At 43.8% G+C, this 17,992-nt stretch overlaps 1 protein-coding gene across 6 annotated transcripts in view; it reads right to left on the bottom strand.

The window, feature by feature from the left end:
* Nucleotides 1-6,703: 6,703 nt before the first annotated feature.
* Nucleotides 6,704-17,992, bottom strand: part of EP300 (E1A binding protein p300) — a 62,126-nt gene continuing 50,837 nt past the window's right edge. For all 6 annotated transcript variants that reach the window (XM_053979027.1, XM_053979025.1, XM_053979024.1 and 3 more), the window contains 7 exons: nucleotides 17,440-17,586; nucleotides 16,910-17,023; nucleotides 15,131-15,296; nucleotides 14,333-14,497; nucleotides 12,142-12,303; nucleotides 11,402-11,683; nucleotides 6,704-10,098 (listed from right to left, as the gene is read on the bottom strand). In XM_053979027.1, the coding sequence (XP_053835002.1) occupies nucleotides 7,876-10,098; nucleotides 11,402-11,683; nucleotides 12,142-12,303; nucleotides 14,333-14,497; nucleotides 15,131-15,296; nucleotides 16,910-17,023; nucleotides 17,440-17,586 (3,259 nt within the window). In that variant the 3' untranslated portion in view covers nucleotides 6,704-7,875. The remainder of the gene's footprint in view (nucleotides 10,099-11,401; nucleotides 11,684-12,141; nucleotides 12,304-14,332; nucleotides 14,498-15,130; nucleotides 15,297-16,909; nucleotides 17,024-17,439; nucleotides 17,587-17,992) is intronic.

The following is a 17,992-nucleotide window of genomic DNA, read 5'->3' on the forward strand; positions in this document are numbered from 1 at the left end:
CGCGTGGGGAGCATCCCCCGTGAGCTGTGCGCCTGATTGGCGAGAGCAGCCGAAAGCACAGCAAATCAGCGGGGAGTTTGTTCCCGCCGCGCTGCCCGCGGGTCACGACGGGAGCTGTAGTTCTTTTTCCGCAGCCATGGCGCCTCGCGGCGGTCCCGCCCAGGAACAGGCTGGGCTCCGCTGCCGTTTCCCCGGCTACATTCTTGCTTGTGGTTCGGGATTAGCCCGCTCGGTCCCAGAATGGCTTGGATTGGACGGTACCCTAAAGATCATCCAATTCGAACACCCTGCGGAGGGCAGGGTCATTTTTTCACTAGAACAGGTTGCCCAGAGCCCAATCCAACCTGGTCTTGAACAGTCCCAAGGATGGGACGTCCATAGTTTCTCTATGCAGCCTGTGCCAGTGCCTCACCACCCTCACAGGAAAGAATTTCTTCCTGTGTCTAATCTTAATCTGCTATCCTTCAGTCTAAAACCACTAGCCCTTGGTTCTGTCACTACCTGCTCATATAAAAAAATCCACCTTCCTCCTTTTTACAATCCCCCTCCAGGTAGGCTGCAATGACGTCTCTCCAGAGCCTTTTCTTCTCCAGGCTGAACAACCCCAGCTCTATCAGCCTGTCAAGAAGCTTATGTAAAGGTAAGCCCCTGGAGGCAGTTCTATTTTCCCCCCATTTATTTTGTTATCACTGTCACTGTGTTGACGTTGTAGGAGAAGAGAAAAAAGAAAAAAAAAAAAAAAAAAAAAAAAAAAGGGGGCTGTACTGAGCATTCTTAGTCTGTATGGGCTTTGTAGTGAGTGGCAGAACAAATAATGTGTGAAGCACAACTGTACAGTCTTAGCTGCAGGTGGGAGTAAAGCAGCATGAAAAAGGTTCATTCCAAAGGCTTACCTTATACATGGATTGCTCTTCCAGACAATCCAAAGGCTCTAACATGAGGCTACAGCCTGTTGATATAAACACAAAGGGGTGTCACTATCCATATGAAACACACTGAGAATCCAGGGTAGTGGCCACAGCCTAATTACAGAGGGACGGTGTCAGGGAGCTGGCAAAGCAAGTCTGCAACTCAATCAGCAAATTTCCATAGCATCAGGGATCCTCCACATTCATGTTTTCCAATTTTACAATTAGAAAATTGCTGTAAAATAATATAGTTAATAATGAAATAAATAATAATGACTGTTATTCCCTTGTAAATACTGCTAGACATTGCATGGCATGGCAGACAGCAAAGCTGTTTCCAGAAAAGACACAGTACAAAATTAAAGGCTCATTAAGTCTTTGTACTGCAATAATCTTTCATGGAACACATTGTGAGCTATAATTGGTGTGCATCCCCTGCTCCCTTCCCAGAGTGGAACAAGCAGCACTGCTCCCTTAGGTCACACACAGGCTGGCTCAAGGCTTCTTGAAGGCTTCAGTAAAAACGAGTCCTGTGTTGACACAGAACAAGCTTAAAAGGCAATCCCCACACCACAGCTGTTCATTTTTCATTGCAGTTCTAAGTAAGCGTTTTCAATAAATAATAGTATTTAAGCACATTCATTTTAATGTGAATCAAGTTCAATTTGATTGAGGAATACTTATATTCTTTTCAATAATAAAAACTCTGTTATGTAACAATAATCATAATAGTTCTGTAACACCAACTCCTTTCTTTAGAGAGAGAACAACACTGACAATCTCAGGTAACTAAAACTTAAATTAGACTTCACTTTTCCCATCTCCTTTCCTACTGCTGTTCTGGGCTTGGTCTGTGTTTTAACATAATCTGCAATAAAAATTTTAGAAAGTTCAGTATCAAAGGGCTGCTGTCAGGTGCAATGACAGAAGGAGCCCCGGCTGCAATGGGAGGGATTATTGCTGCAGGACAGGGCCAGGCTGCTTCCTCAGGTGCTCAGCTCCAAAGTGCGCAGCTTTTGTACTTCAGCATCTGCTCTGTCCCTCATTACCACAACTTCTTTGAGGAGCCTTGTCTCACTGGTTCTTTGTGCTTGTCTACTGGGACTGTCCTCTCACCCATGCTCTGGGATGCAGATCTCATGTTCCAGCTTCCTAAAATCATCTGCGCCAGAGCCTCCTTTTTCAGTTTTCTACTCTGTTATTGCAAAGAGCTCATAAGAATCCTGGTGCTCCAGGGGCCTTTTTTTCATTTCCAGCACTGAGTGGTAGCCATTCGGTTACAGGCCTTCCAAATTCTTGTGTGTAGGCTCCTCCTAGCTGACACTGTGAAAAACCAAAATACTTTGAAAGGTTTAATTTTTGTCATGAAGAGAACCATTTTGAAGAAAAAGTATTCATAGACATGTAAGCCTTGGCTATACATTCATGGTACTGTCTTTGAAAAAGGAAAAAAGAGCTTGGAAAACCAACAAGCAAACAGAAGGAATAATATAAGGAAACATATTCTGCTTAACCTTTGGCAGACTAATTTTACCAAGGTAACTATGAAATGAAGAGAGGCATGTCCTGCACTATATAAGAACAGGCAAGAGCCTACTTGCAGGTGGGAGATTTGAGCAGTTGCTGTTTTCTAGATCTCTCTCATGGGCTGAGGAGCTTGCAGAAAACCCTTGTCAGATCAAAATGCTACAGTAATGTTCTTCCACATTTGCAGCCACTTGTCACAAAGTTACACTGTAGGATAGACATAGTAATGGAACTGTTTGTATAGTGACCAAATAATCCAACCCCAGTCCCAACAGGCAACCCAGTTAAGAGCACAAATATGAAATTAGTCTGTCCTTCCTTGCTATTTTACTACCACCTTAAATCTGTCAATATATGTCAACACAACTCTACATACAAATACTAATGAAACAGTAAATAATTTTTGTCCAAATTAAGAAAACTCAATCAAACAAACAAAAAACCCCAAACCAAAACAAAACCCCAAAAAGCAACTACAGCCAGTTCCAAGGCTATCCTGACAAGGAGAGGGAAGAGTTAACTGCCTAGGAGATATATCTCAGTTGGAAGCGTTTATCCCATCCCAGACCCCCATGAAATCTGGCTTTTGAGAGCTGAGCTGTGCTGCCTATCAATCCCTCTACAAGCTTTTCAAGGAAGATATGGGGCGACATTGTACTGGGAGCTCATTTCAGTGCCACACTGGTGTGGGACAGCACAGACAATGAAAAGCAGAAGTGAAGAGGAAACAAAATGAAAGATTCCTTGCTTTTCAGGGCAGCACAAGCTCTGTACTTTCAGCCAAAGGATCAGGGTTGGCAAAGAGCTTTCTTCTGGTAATGACCTTTAAATTCCTGCTATTGCCCTGGGGACTGCAGGGACATGAGGAGAAGCAAAATACCCACTGCAAGGTGCTTGTGGTTGCCTCCCACATAGCTCTCTGCTCCCAAGATACGCCAGAGCCTGCCACCAGCCAGCACACCTGGGGAAAACCACAGTCTGAGCTGTGCCAACTTCACCAGGAGCTAGGAAGGGCTTTAAAGATGACTGAGGGAGAATGGTGCCAACAGTAATTTCTCCACCCTCCCCAAATCCACCACACTCCTTATAACAGGGAGAGTAGACCGGAGCCATGGCTGATTGCCCATCAGCTCCCCACAGCACCAGTCACAGAACAGGTTTCCCTTCCAAGCATTCAATAGCCCTTCCTGGAGAGTTGAAACCAAGACCCTGTTCTAAGGGAGTGCAACTGAAGCAACTTGAGCAAACCAAAATGCCAGAGCACAGTCATGCAGGCAAGTGTTGATGTACATGCCACACCTGCAAGGCTGACAGAGCAGCTCAGTAGCTCTCCAGCCATGATGCAAGCACAGATGCTGCTGCAATCCCTGTGGATGGAGCATGTTGTGTTTTTACACTTTCAGGGGCCAGGCTAGGCTGTGTCTCAGGCTAGGATCTATGGCACACAATCTGCTTTGACAAGCTGAGGGAAAGAAATGGCTCCTTGGGCAAACTGGCAGATACCCCAGCATTGTATTGTAGGAAGGCCGCTGCTGAGAGTATTTGTAAAAATAAACATTCCCCAGACAGAGCACCCTGTGGCTGGTCTTCAAATAAAAGCTCATTTTTAGGGTAGGAAGCCTCATCACACACTTAGGCAGAACTGGTCATTAGGAGCAGACTCTTCTGACTGCTGCTGTCTTTCACTACAGGATCTGTTCCAGACTGACCAGAGAGGATGGGCTGGAATCCTTGTGTTTGGCTGAAACTGGAAGCAGCAAAAGGACCATCTTGGAAAGAGGAGGTGGAGTTTCTTGCAGAGAAATTGTGTATCATATACTGGAAAAATGAAACAAAATCTGGAATGGCTGTCACTGTCACATCTACCACCTCAGCCTTGTCATGGTGCTGCCACTGCCGGTAAGAAGCCACAAGCTCTGTGTTATGTGAGGCTCTGTCAGGCTTTGCCTGGGCTTGTCTTGGCCTGCCAGGAGCTGCTGTAGCTCATTTTGCTGTTACAACAGTTGTCCAATGACCAGATGACTGCTACCAACACTGTCTTGGGTTTTGTGCAATTATCTGGTGTTTGGGCTACCTAGTACAAGAGAGACATGGGCATAGTGAATCCAGCAATTGGGCAGCACAGTAATGAGAAGACTAGAGCCTCTGTCAGATGGGGAGAGGCTGAGGGAGCTGGGATATTGGAAGGTCAGACATTAGAAAGTTTACATCACTGAACTACACATTATTTAAGTTAAACCATTAGCATCACTGTAACTGGACAATCAATACCTGACTGGTATTGATATAATTTCAGGTACAAATTGGTTTTGGTGGTCCAAGAGTCTAATAAATAGGAGTGAAACAACCTAACTTGGACACAACTGAATGGCAAGAGAGATACAGATGACACCCTAATTTTGTTGTCACCCTGAAATCCTCCCACTATTCAAAACAGCCATAGTAGTGCCCCAAATGGTGGGTTCTGATTCTCCAGTGGAACCAGGGAAAGCAGAATTGGAGGGATGTCAGGAAAAGAAACCCTATGCAAATTTTAGACTATTATTCATCCGCATCACCTCAAAAGCTGAACTTGGCTCAGTCAGCACCAACAAAGAGGGACAGAGCAGCTGTGCTGTCACATAGAATGCATCACGGCATCTTTCAAGCAAGTCTCCATGTTGGCATTTGAAGTTGGAAGATCTGTGGTGGGCTCTGCAAGGTCCCAGGACTTCCCCACTCCACTTCAGATGCTTTGATGCAGGTCAGGAAAAATTCTAATGAGTTTGTGTGCTAACTCAGCGGCACGAATGAAAGCTGTTTGCACTAAACTATGTAAGTCAGAAGGCTGGGCACACTTTTCACTTCACTAGCCTGTACATGGTCAGAAGGAATTTTATTTATGCTCCATCCTGAGAAGTCCCCTAAGGCTGAAAGCAAAACTAGGCTTTGCTTAGTGGCAGGGAAGGAAGAGGAAAGCTTACTATGCAGAGTACAAGTCTAAACAATCCCAGGCTGCTCTCCTGGCTTTCAATAAATGGGTTTTTGCTTTCTGCTCTTCTTTAGGTCAGGAGCAGTCCCTCCCAATGCACCAGGGTAATTGTGGGCTTGGTGTAGAGCTGGTTTGCACCGTGCCGGGATGAGCAGTATGAGGTTTAGCCAAGGACAAATACCATAGCCCGTGGCTGCTTTCCTTAAGCCTGCCACAAACTTTACACCATCTTGCTGAAGGCTTGCCACCTTCAATTTTAAATTCATTATCCTAATTGTGTTTATATCCAAAACCCAAGCATTTTACTCCCACTTTTGAAGATCTCTAACATCCATTCACATTGCAATATACCATTACTTTTATTTGGCACTTACCCCCTCCATCATCTTCCACCAGCAGTTTCCTGAGATCAGCTTGCTTGTGTTATCTGTCTGGGATCTGCAGATACGCTGATGTTCCTAACACAGCTGGCATTACACAGTTGTGCTCTGGTCACATCCTTGGTCCCATCTGGGTCTTCCAGGTGCTTAATGCCCTGGTGAAGAGTTATTCCCTAGGCAGCCAGCACTGTATGCGCATGCACACCTTAAGGCAGGATTTTGGAAAGCCCTCAGTGAACCAGCCACATCCACCACAACCAGTTTGAGCACAACACGTGACACGACCGGATTAACTCCATGTGAGCGCAGCTGTGGGCAGCACACAGCTGGGGTCACTGCCTGCGCGCTCCATGGCGACAGCACTTCTGCTCGGGAATGCCTCTGCGTCCGGCAGGTCACCAGATGTGACACAGGGTGACTGGGCACCCCACACCATCCCGGTGCAGCACCTGCCTGCAGGACATCCACACAAGCTTACCTCTTGCTCACACTTCAGTGCCAAAAGGCGCACAATATACTCCAAGTGAAATAGGATCTTTTAATATCACATATCCAAACAAATAGTTCTCATTTCAAAATGCAAAATAGGTCCTTTGAAGATCAGCTGCTCCCAGGCTGTTGTGAGCAGGGCGGGGCACAGCTGACTGGCACAACTGTTGAGGTCAGACCTCGTTTCTTTGGTAAGATACATGCCAGGAGCAACGCGAATGTAGAGTTGTACCAAAAGAGTCCATTTAGAAGACTAATTATTACTCCACACCCCTTATTAGAGATTTGCATTTTAAAACAGTCATATACATTAAATAGCTCTCCGACGTCTAAATAGCAAACATTTGAAGTAGCACATATTCCGCTACCCCCACCACTTTAAGAACAAGCAACACATGTGGGAGAGAAGGGAAACATTAAAAACAGGCTGTCTGTCTCACACAGTTTATTTAACAATAGGTAATAAGAAATCAATTTTAACAGTCTATACAGTGATCGAAAGTTCTTATTTATAAGTAACCAACTTTAATTGCATGATATACAACATTTGAGGGTTTTTTGCTTTCTATTTTCAAGTTTTACAGAAAATGGAAGAGGGTGGGAAAGGGGCATGGGAGAGAGAAAGCAAGCATAAAGAAGAAACCCCAGGGACTTTTTCTCAGGTTGAAATAATCCCATTGGAATTGTTTCTTACCCTCTTTTTTATGTTTTTTTTCCTTTGTTAGATGTAAAAATAACAAAAAAAATTCTTTCAAGAAAACAGAAACCACAATATATATACTACATCCATTTGGCAGCTGCCCCTGTGTATTTCCAAAAATGTTGTCTTCTCTCTACATGTACAAATTACTTTAATACTTGAAGTTTTTTTTTAAGCTCAGACTCTTGTATAGAAAATTCTTGGAGGACAAAAGTAGACTTCAGGAGGGGACTGAGTTATTTAATATTTTTACATTTTTCAAAGAATTGACATATTTCCAACCAAAGAGGAAAAGATTGGTATTTATTTTTATATATATATATTTATATATGTAATGTAGTTTTAAAGCAACATTAACCCTTTTGTCCTCCGGTTTTAGGAAAGGTTCTCCTGTGTTTTTCTGTTGTTCTGTTTTTGTGGTGGTTTTTATCGCAGTGACATGAAGAAAAACCAGAATAGGGAAAATGTTTACCATCTGCCTCAGTAAATAATAACTATCAATATTACATATTTTCATTAATTTAAAAAAAAAAAAATAAAACCTATTGGAGGCATGAGCAGGGCATCCTTTTGGTGAACAACCAAAAGACCACCTTACTCCCCCGACCTCCCCAACGCACACGAGGAAAAAAAAAGCCAAGAAAAAGGACTGGTTATGATTCCAGCCATAACAAAAATATATTCTTTGTACTCTACTGTCCCTCAGGTTCGTTGTCGGTTTGTTTTTAAAACCACAAACTACTGCTGCAGAGTTCAGATGTGTTCCAGGGAAAAATGTCGTTTTAGCTAAGAAAGATTCAAAAAAATTTGTCTTCAGTACAAAAAGTCTTGCGAAAATAAGTTTTTTTTATTTTCTTTGTTTTTTAATTTTTTTTTTGCTCCCAAAATGCTACAGCGTGTCTAGTGTATGTCTAGTGTACTCTGTGAAAGGTTTGAATTCAAGTCTGAGTTCTCGGAGCTGAGCCCCAGTTCCGTGGCGCTTGTACCATGGAGGCCTGCCATGCCGGCATTGCTAGCAAGTTGGGAAAGCATTGCACTCTGGTCCGGGCTGGCAAAGTGCCCTTGATCCATGGGGTTAGCCTGGGCAGCTACCAGTCCTGGATGTGGGGAGCTGGTCTGCGGGGAGACGTGGTGTGGAGAAGGCTGAGGCTGCATCCGAGGGGATGGGCTGGAATGAGGGGGCTGGGACTGGGGCCGCGGTGAGGGAACAGGCTGTGGAGAACGCACTTGATTGGTGAGCGATGAAGGGAGCTGCTGGCCCTGGAGGTGTGGGGACTGTGCCTGATTGGGGAGCATGTGCTGTTGGGGGCTCATAGGATTGGGCTGAGCTGGGGATCCCATCTGCTGCTGAAGCAGCCTTTGCTGGAAAGCCTGTTGCAAACTGGCTCCTGTCTCTGCACTCATGGCTTGTGGAAGCTGGCTTATTTGTCCCATGTTTCCTTGCTGCATCTGCTGCATGTGATGCTGCATTCGCTGCTGCTGCTGCTGGGGATACCCGACACCCTGGGGCTGCTGAAACTGGTTGTGGTTGGCCATCCCTGGCCCCAGTGCCGGTCCCGCTCCCTGCTGCTGCTGCTGCTGGTGGCGCTGCTGCTCCATCATCTGGTGCCGTCTCATCAGGAGATCTCGGAACTGGGGAGCCATCCCCGAGTGATTCATATTCATCTGCTGTGCCTGAGGATTCATCCCAGCCATGGCCTGCTGTGGCTGCTGCTGCGGCTGCTGCTGGGGCATGCTGGGTCTCTGCACTCCTGCTTGCATGGGGTTCATATTCTGCATGGCCGGGTTGGGGTGCACCCCTCCTTGCTGCCCTTGCATGGCCTGCTGTGGCTGGAGCCCCGGCTGCCCCTGTGGGATGCCAGGCTGCCCCGCCATGCCCTGTGGGTTCTGAGACCCCGCGTACTTGGCCGCCCGCTGCTTGATGAAAGCAGCCAGCAGCTGAGGGTTGGAGTGAAGGATGTTAAGCACCTGCTGCTGCTGCATGGGTGAGCTGGGAGACCTGAGAGTCCGCAGTAGGTTTTGTAAGGCTGCCTGGGGCAGAGGTTGTTTGGGCTGAGCAGCACCAGGTACCTGACCCATCCCTGGCTGAGGGGCCATATTCATCGGCTGACCTGGCTGAGCTACTGACATCATGGATGGCCTCTGCATTCCTGGCTGCAGCTGAGCTTGGGGTAAGGCCCCCTGCACCCACGGTGGCTGCTGCTGAATTCCTGCTGGCCCCATTCCTTGATCTATATGGCCACCGGGACCTCTGCCTATCTGTGGAGGGTTCATTCCCATTGGTGGCATCTGGGGCATCTGGTGCTGTATCGGCCTTTGGAAGATCTGAACCTGTGCCATCTGGCGCTGGGTCTCTGCTGCCCGCTGGATCTGCATGGCCATTTCCACTGCTGCCGGAGGAGGACCCTGAACTGGTGGCTGTGGTGGCTGAGGTGGAGTTGGAGGCGTCACCTGGCCACCTGCCTTGCCCTGGGACACAGCGCTGGGGGGCTGAGTTCTTGGCATGGTGTAGGGTGGCATGCTGTTGGGAGGTGCGGGCTGAGGCTGTGACACAGGCTGGGGTGGAGGCTGGGGTTGCGGGGTTTGCGGTGTCGGGGGCTGCTGGCCCGTTGGAGTTGTTGGCGTGGCCGGCGTGGGCGAGGGCAATCCTTGCTGCTGGCCCGCCACACCCGTGCGCTGCATGCTCGCCATCCTCCTTCGGAGCATCTGCGCCTGCTGCAGGCGGTGCTGGAGCTGTTGCTGACGGAGCTTGTGTTTGATGTTGAGGCAGAAGGGCACGGGACACTTGTTCTCCTGGCAGTGCTTTGCGTGGTAGCAGCAGAGAGCAATGAGTTGCTTGCAGATGGGGCACCCTCCGTTGGTCTTGCGTTTGCAGCCTTTGGTGTGTTGGACAACCCGTTTCATCTTCTGACAGGACGGCAGCGAGCAGTTGGCATTGCGACACTGGCAGGCGTGGACCAGAGACTGGATACAGCGCTGGATGCTCAGGCGGCGGGAGTCGCCAGGGCTCTGCGTCGTGGCCGTCTGCTGGTTGTTGCTCTCATCATCTAGACCGAGGCCTAATTTTTCCATCTTGTGGTCATGGTTTTTAGTGTTATAGCAGGTGATGCACAGGTCATAATCCTGAAAAGACAACAAAGGATGAGTTATCAGTGTTCCTGAAACTCCATATGATAAATGAATAACTGATGTCCTGCCACCTCAACAAATTACTCCCAGTCTGTTCCAGGCAAATTGTTGCTCTAGGGAAAAATTCAATCTTTCATGCTATGTTGAGGTACTAGAGAAGGAATAAATCCAAATTATAGCCAGGGAAAGTGTGTGGGTGTAAGGGTGTCTGAAAGCTACACAAATATATAAACCTTGAAAAACAAGTTGTCTCTGAGCTAGTAAGTCACACATTATTAGCCAGGCCAGAAAAATTCCAACAGGAAAGGAAAAGAAATAGGCAGGGGACAAATAGCTGCTCATCTGCTCCTGCTTCAAAAGAAGAGAGTAGGAGTGGCAGAAGAGGTACCAGCTTTCAAAAAAGAATGAAAGCTGCATTTTCAGTTTGCAGTTGTGAGTTAAACAACAGAGAGTGCTGAAAGAACAGAACACGTTCTGTGAAAGCAACAGCACATGAGTTTAAGTTCAATCATTGATCTTTAAGAAAAAGAACTAAGTTCTTAGGATTGACTAAACCATAGGAAATTTAGAATTTACTTTACCAAGAAGGTAAAAGCAGACGTGTGTGCGTGTATACATATATAATGTGTAAGCATAGGAAATGGAAGTATCAAATTGTAATTAGGATCAAATCTGAGTCAGTCATTTGCTTCCAGCAGGCTAGAAAACTAAGAAGCCAGATACAATCATAATCCAGCTTCCAGTGGGCATTGACCCAAACCCCTGAACTCTATCTTCAAACACACTGGTTTTGCAAACACTTCTGAAGACACAAATGCTGTCTTGCAGCATTCTACAGAGACACAACAGAGTAGTGAAGGAGTCACAGGGCTATTGGGATCTGACTTGCAGCACAGCAAAACCTCTGTGCTAGAAAACCAACAGAGAGCCCTCTTTACTGCTGCCCCGCACTTCTGACTCTGGAAGGAAAATGTACACATTGCTCTTCAGAAAAATCAGCGGATCCTACCATTGCAACTCAAGCCATGGCTACAATCACCAATTTCTTAGGCAGCAGCACCTTAAATAAACTACAGAAAATAACTCTATTTCAGCTCTCCACAAGGCAGAAAGCGCACCAAGCAGCACATTAGCAGAACCACTTGGTTAAGGAAAATATTTTCCCTCCTTTCTGAACTGGCAGTAGATGAGCTTCATAGATCTTTTTCCATCAGTTAATGAGAAATCAGTTCAGGTAAAGAGCACTCTGGGCACAAAGATACAGGGGCAGAAGCACGGAAAACTTCACCAAACATACCTCACAGACAGTGCAATGCCATCTGGTCTCCACATGATGCTTGCACTCGTTGCAGGTGTAAACAAAGCGGTCTTGGCTCTGGGTATGCAGTTCCACCAGCATGCACATGGTTGACCACTGAGCCCTTCGTAGTGAGGAGAACTCCAGGTGCTTGTCTCTAGCAAGGGTTAGGAAAGCATCACGCCCATCCATCAGGTCACATGGAATGAGCGGGTCAGGCTCAATGATGGGGGGCAGGGAGTTGGCTGCAGGGCCAGCAATGAGACGGATGACAAAGAAGACCTGAAAAATAAAAAGACTTAATATGCTATCACTTACCAAGATATTTTGGTCACCAAACCTCATTACAGAGTGTACAGTTCCAGGATCATGTAACATTTGAATGACCTGCCACCATATGGGGTGCTCGTGAGGCCTGGGCAATCTTGGATCTCTGGGTGCCCTGCAGGTTCACTTTCCTCTGAAGAAATAGGAAAGGGGCACTGGACTGAACAGTAACAGTAGAACTGCTGTGGCAGTCTAGACTGTTAGGAAGTTCTGCATGAGCACAGCTGCATTTATTCCCACTGCCCTTGCAACAAAGAGCACCCAGACTTACTGGTACTGGTCTGTCTGGGTAAGCCACTCAGTTCTCCAGCCAAACCTGTATAATTTACAGGGCATGACTCTGTTTGAAGTATCAGAGCTTTGTATACGTCTTTACTGAAGTAAAAAACATTCCTCATTCAATCAACTCTTACCTCCTTGTGCTTCTCCATAGTGGCATACAGCTTTTGGGAGAGGTCATTGGACACATTGGGCATGCCAGGCTTCTTCTTATTGCCACGACTCAGACTGCTCTTGTTTTTACTTGTCTTCTTATTGTTCTTCTTTTTGGCATTTTTGCTGTCTCCCTTGCTCACCTAGCAATTTTAAAGACATTTTATGTCAGGTATCTAAGCAACACCACATAACAATTTTATTATTTTTACATATTCTATAACTGCAGGACAAACCACACTTCACAATCATTTACTCTGAAGACACATACTAGGGTCCCCAGAAACATTAACTCCATTAGAATTACTCCAAAAGATATCAAGATCAGCAATACATACATCTAAAAATATTAAAAGCACAGATGCTCAGGACGTACAAGCAAAACATTATATAATGATCTTGTTTATCCGTTACAGCTACGCACTCTTGGACAACCACCAAGGAGTTCAGTGGATGAATTCTCAATGCAATTCAAAAGCAAAAATAACTGCAAAGTGTAATTGATATTGCACTAAACAAAGGTAAGAAAGACTTAAACCACTTAAAAGTAAACCTGTCTGAGCTGTAGCAAACTAAATCTAACAGACTGCATTAAACTGATTTTGGTATGAAGCTGTTGTTCTGAGTCCAAAATGCATTAGTAATGCAACTTCTAGCATGCACCTGTCATAGCTTGCAACACTCAAACAAAACAGGTCAGCTTAATTTCAACTATATTCTGTTAGCCATGAACAGTTTATTGCTTGCTGGGATGCTTATAGAGCCCCACAAAACCCCACAGCATAAGATGATTAAGGATCAAAGTAATTGTTAGCCAAACAAGCATTTTTCCTAAGCTTAAAATAACTTTGTCAGAATGGAAATTCCCAGTGAACATGGATGACTATCACATCACTTGACACTACAGTTTATTATTGCCCCTTCTTCAAGTACAAAACATAGGATCAATAAAGAGTTAAAAGTATTTGTAATAATAATAGTAAAGTTAAATAGTAATGTACTGCAAGCTGGCCCTATGTCAGGATTTTGGGACCAAACTGCTGTGAAGGCTCAACTAAATACTGACCAACCTCACACAGAGAGCTCAATGATCCTTCACAAGTGGTTTCTGGGTATATTAGAGAGATGAGGACGTGAAGCAAACAATACCTTCCTAAGAAAGATGTTACTTAATGCGAAGTTGACATCATGTTGCCTAATTTCCTGCACTTTGCTTAATAAAAGTCCTTGAAAGAATGTATCACAAAGAGCAGCACAGCAGAATCACAATTTTTAATTGTAACACTAAACCTAAATTTTTTTGATCCAAAGATCTTCCAGCAAAAAAATTTTAATCCTCCCTCCCAAAAAATCTAGTATCTGATAAGGTGACAAAGCAGCAGTGTTCAAAGAGTTAAGTAACAAGTACTACTGCATGAGCAAAACTACTAACCTTATCCTAGATTCACCATTTCTTTCATAAAAGTTCAGAGCATCCAAGGATAGGCAGATGCATAAATTCTGCATCTGTTCACTTTCAAACTTATTGTTGAATTAAGAGGCATCTCTTTTGTTTTTGAGTTTTTTTTGTTGACCTTGATAACACGGTTGTACATTCTCAAAAAAATTTGCACAAGACACCAGCAAGAAATTTCTCTAGTTTAAAGTAGCCCAACAGCAGTTCAGCAGTAATTTGTGCTTCAGATCCTCAGTGCCTTAAAGCTACTAAACAAACCTATTGAGAGTCAAGTACTAATTCACAGCATTCCATTACTTTCTCAGAACATTCTGATAAGATTGGTGTTATATCATCTAAGTTAGAAATAAAAGAGGGAGCCACTATTTAAAAGCTAATGCTTAAGGAAAAAACTTCCAAATCAGGCTGAGGTGGCAACATGATCATTGATAACAACTGGATTTCAGCAACAAAATACTCAACTAGGAGCTGATTCAACAAAATTGCATTTGATAATTAGATAGTTTAGAGCCATATGAACACCCGCTGTTCATCCAGATGTACCTTACTTGTATTTTACCAGCTCTGATTTATAAACTGTAAAGTTGAAATTTATTTTAGAGTGAAAAGTGAAAACCTCAGTTAACCAAAGTGCCTTACACCCCTCTTTTTTTTATAATTAGCCTTATCTAATCAGAACTTTTACATTAGTTCATGAAAAGCAGAAGCATCCTTACATCTGTGCTTTCATTACTAGTGTTTTCTTCTCTCTTCCGTTCTTCTTCCTCTTGCTCTAGTTCCTTAATGCTCTCCTCCAGAACATTAGGCCAGAAGTCCCCTTCAAAGTAAGGGAGCTCCTTTGCACTTGTTAGACGGTCCTCTGTTGCCTGCTTAAATATATCCTAAAAGAGAGCAAGCCCACTTTTGGTTATCACGATTACAAGTCACATAATGAAAGGCAACGTTCTCAATGAGTGACAAGAAAAGGCATCAGCAGACTAAACAAATGAAAGCTTAATATTATAATTCATTTTACAAGAACACATTCTAAGTGCAAATTTAACACTGTATCTGTTACAGTTTGTCAAATACATTTCAAATATTCCCACTCAGAAGAAAAAAATCATTACTGTGTGCTAGATTTCAATATGCATTCTTACCAACTGGGACAATGTAATCACCATAAGCTCAACGTTCATTTAAATCCTTATTCCAAAGTTTTTACATACTTCTAACTAACCTAACCCTGCAATTTGATCTAACACAAGAAGATTTAAGATTCCATATATGTTCTTTTGTTCTTTTACAAGATTCCTCAAGAATTCAGCTTGTTCTAAGGAACCATTTCAAGTCTTTTGCTAGAATGATTTCAGAAGCTACATGTTTTGAAGAGAGTATGTTTTAACTCTAAACTTTTGGTGCTCAGTTCACTTAAAACTAATGCAGTAAACACCAAGAATCAGGCACAATGCATAAGGCAAGGAAGAAATCCAGACAAGATTGACCAATCTCCCCCAAGCACACACTTAACACACCTTGTAATCATGGACGATGCGCTCTGACACAGACTTGTCCAGCATCTTTTTGTACCACTCTTGCAGTCGCTTGGGTTTGGGTATCTTTTGGTCAGGAGGGTGGCAGTGGAAGATGTAGTCATCTCCTTCACTGGGCGGGCACGCCCAGATGTGTCCAGTAGTATACCTGGCACGGTCAGACAAAACCGCGACATGTGGGCGCTGACAATGGACTCACGCGCGCTCTCTCCTCAGACACCAGGTGGCGCCACCACCGAGGTTGGCAGCTGTTCCCAGACCTAACACTTCCATCTTCTCATTAATTTTCTAAAATCCAGCGCTATATATGGAGCACTTATATGTAAAGGGTGCACATTTTACAGCCTACATAAAAAACAAAGCCTGACACAAATCTGCAACTACTATCTCCCAATTAACTAATGGGAGAAAGATGGAGTCTAGGTATTTCAGTAATGAAATCTTGAGACAGAGCAGTAATATTTTATCTTGCAACATTTTAAAAACAGATTTACTTAAAGACATTCACTTTTCTATTGTAAATCCTCTGGCTTTTGAGAATTGGTTTGAAACAGTTTTAGAATTATATCTGGGAATGAACAGGCACTGCCAACCTGTGGTATTGGGTGCACAATCTAGAGTACAATTAAGAGGTGACAGCCAATTAGTAGCAGCAGCAGCAAATGTAACACCTAAGATCACTTCTTTATCCTCAGTTCTTCTCTGTAAGTTTTTGAAGAGAACTCTAGTAGGAGGAATAATCAGAGAAAAATAACCATCCTTGCCCTGTTGAGAAACAGCTCTGCAGAACCCTCCCTAAGCCCTGGGAGCTGCAGCCAGCTGTCATTCCTTCTGCCTGAAAATGGAGAGATGATACTGCAAGACCAAGATTGTTCTCCCAAAATGAGAACCTGATGTTACCCATTAGCACAGAAAATAGCATTATGTAAAGCTTAGGCTTGAGCTCTATGCAGCAAATGTAGACTCACAGATTAGAAAACAGACAATAAAAAAAGCAGAAAGAAACCTAATGTATGCTTTTGAAGTAACAAAGAACACACCACACCACTGAGGTACTGAAGATAGTACTGCTTACTCCACTTCAACTCCCCTAACTTTTCTAATCAACTGCTCTAAACACAGTCCCTAACAATTTCTCCACAAATAACTTCACCAACCTACACTAGGTACCTTGACAATAGAGTGATGTTTACTTCACTGGCCTTTCTACTTCAGTAATCATGGTGATTTAATTTCCACCTTTCTTGTTACTGCAGTTGTTCTGTGTTCGTTTGTGCTGTCCAAGTATATTTGCTTCTTTCTTTCTTAACTCTTCAGTTTCTCACATTTTCAACTACTCAAGATTTCTAAGTGGCCTTATACAACTGTTGCAGAGCTAACCAGTACAGACTAAACACACAACTTTCTCCTTATAAACAAGGGTAAGAACTTACTTGCTAGCCCAAAGGAATGACCTAATTAAAGCCGTGGCATTACACAATGACAACATTTTATAGACTGGAGAAGGGGCTCACTGTTTCTACTTAGACTTCAGTTTTCCATAAATTTGGAAACATAAAAATAGCTAAAGCAGAGTCTCCCCTGAAAAGCCTGCAATCCCTTCTTCTCTTCTTTTCAACTGTACACCGTTGTTGTCAAGTTATTCTATCACAGGTTGATTCTTAGGCACCATATTCTTTAATATAGGATGTAGTCATTTAATTTGCAGCAAGACTACTCAGCACAAATGCTGTACAGAAGAAAATGTTGTAAGATACTTACCCTAGTTTCTTAACATATTCTAGATATCCAATTAGTATTTCATGATAGACAGCAGTCCTCAAGCATTTAGGGCGGAAGAAATGAACACTGTCAAGGTAAGATATATACACTCGCCTAAAAAAAAACAACAAAAAAAGCATGAGAAAAACGAGATTTCGAAATGATTCTACAAGTTTATTAATATTATTTTATACATCTGAAGCATCATTACAACAGCAATCTGCAAAGTCTCTGATCCTAATTTACCTCCAGAAACTTGGCCTTCTTTTGATATCCTAGCCTCATCTCCCTAAAACTATTCAACTCCTTCCTCGAGAACACAGATCAGTGATCCTTAAGGCAACTCTTGTCTTCCAGCCAGCATTCTCCACTAAGAAACGACTCTAAGATTACAGAAGCTACTTTGTTTCTAGAACCTAACAGCACTAAGGGTCTCACATAAGCAACAGAGAAACTCTGTACAGAACTACAGGAGGTTCATCCAAACAAGAGAGTACCACGGTAAAATAGACTTTTCTGGGGTTCCTCACCTTTGATTGGGTGGAGGGCAGTCTGAGCCATACTCCTGCACGTGCATCCCAAAGAAGCACAAGTCTACACCATCAATCTCCTCAAAGGCAAAAAGCGCTTTTGTTCGGTACGGGAAAGACTCTGCCATCTCTCCACTGTCTACGAACCTGCAGACCAGAGAGTAGAGTGGAATACCAAATATATTCACATATCAGGGACTGCATGTTACTAAGTGAAGGCAACAAATATGAGGCACCCACTTTTTACTATGAAAAAGACACTCATCACAAAAAATTACTATGCTGCTGGAACACCTGTTTGTCACTGCTTGGCTGGTGATGATGTTTTGAATACAACAGTCTTTTCTGACTGAATATTAGAAGAAAATTCTTCATGAAAAGGACTGTCAAGTATTGAAATAGGCTGCCCAGGGAAGTGTTTGAGTCACCAACCCTGGAGATATTTAGAAGATGTGTACATGTAGCACTTGAAGACATGGTTTAGCAGTGGCCTTAGCAGTGCTAGGGTAACAGTTGTACTCAAGCTTAGAACTGTTTTCCAACCTAAATTATT

This window comes from Vidua macroura, chromosome 5 (genome assembly GCF_024509145.1).
Source record: "Vidua macroura isolate BioBank_ID:100142 chromosome 5, ASM2450914v1, whole genome shotgun sequence".
Lineage (NCBI taxonomy): Eukaryota > Metazoa > Chordata > Aves > Passeriformes > Viduidae > Vidua > Vidua macroura.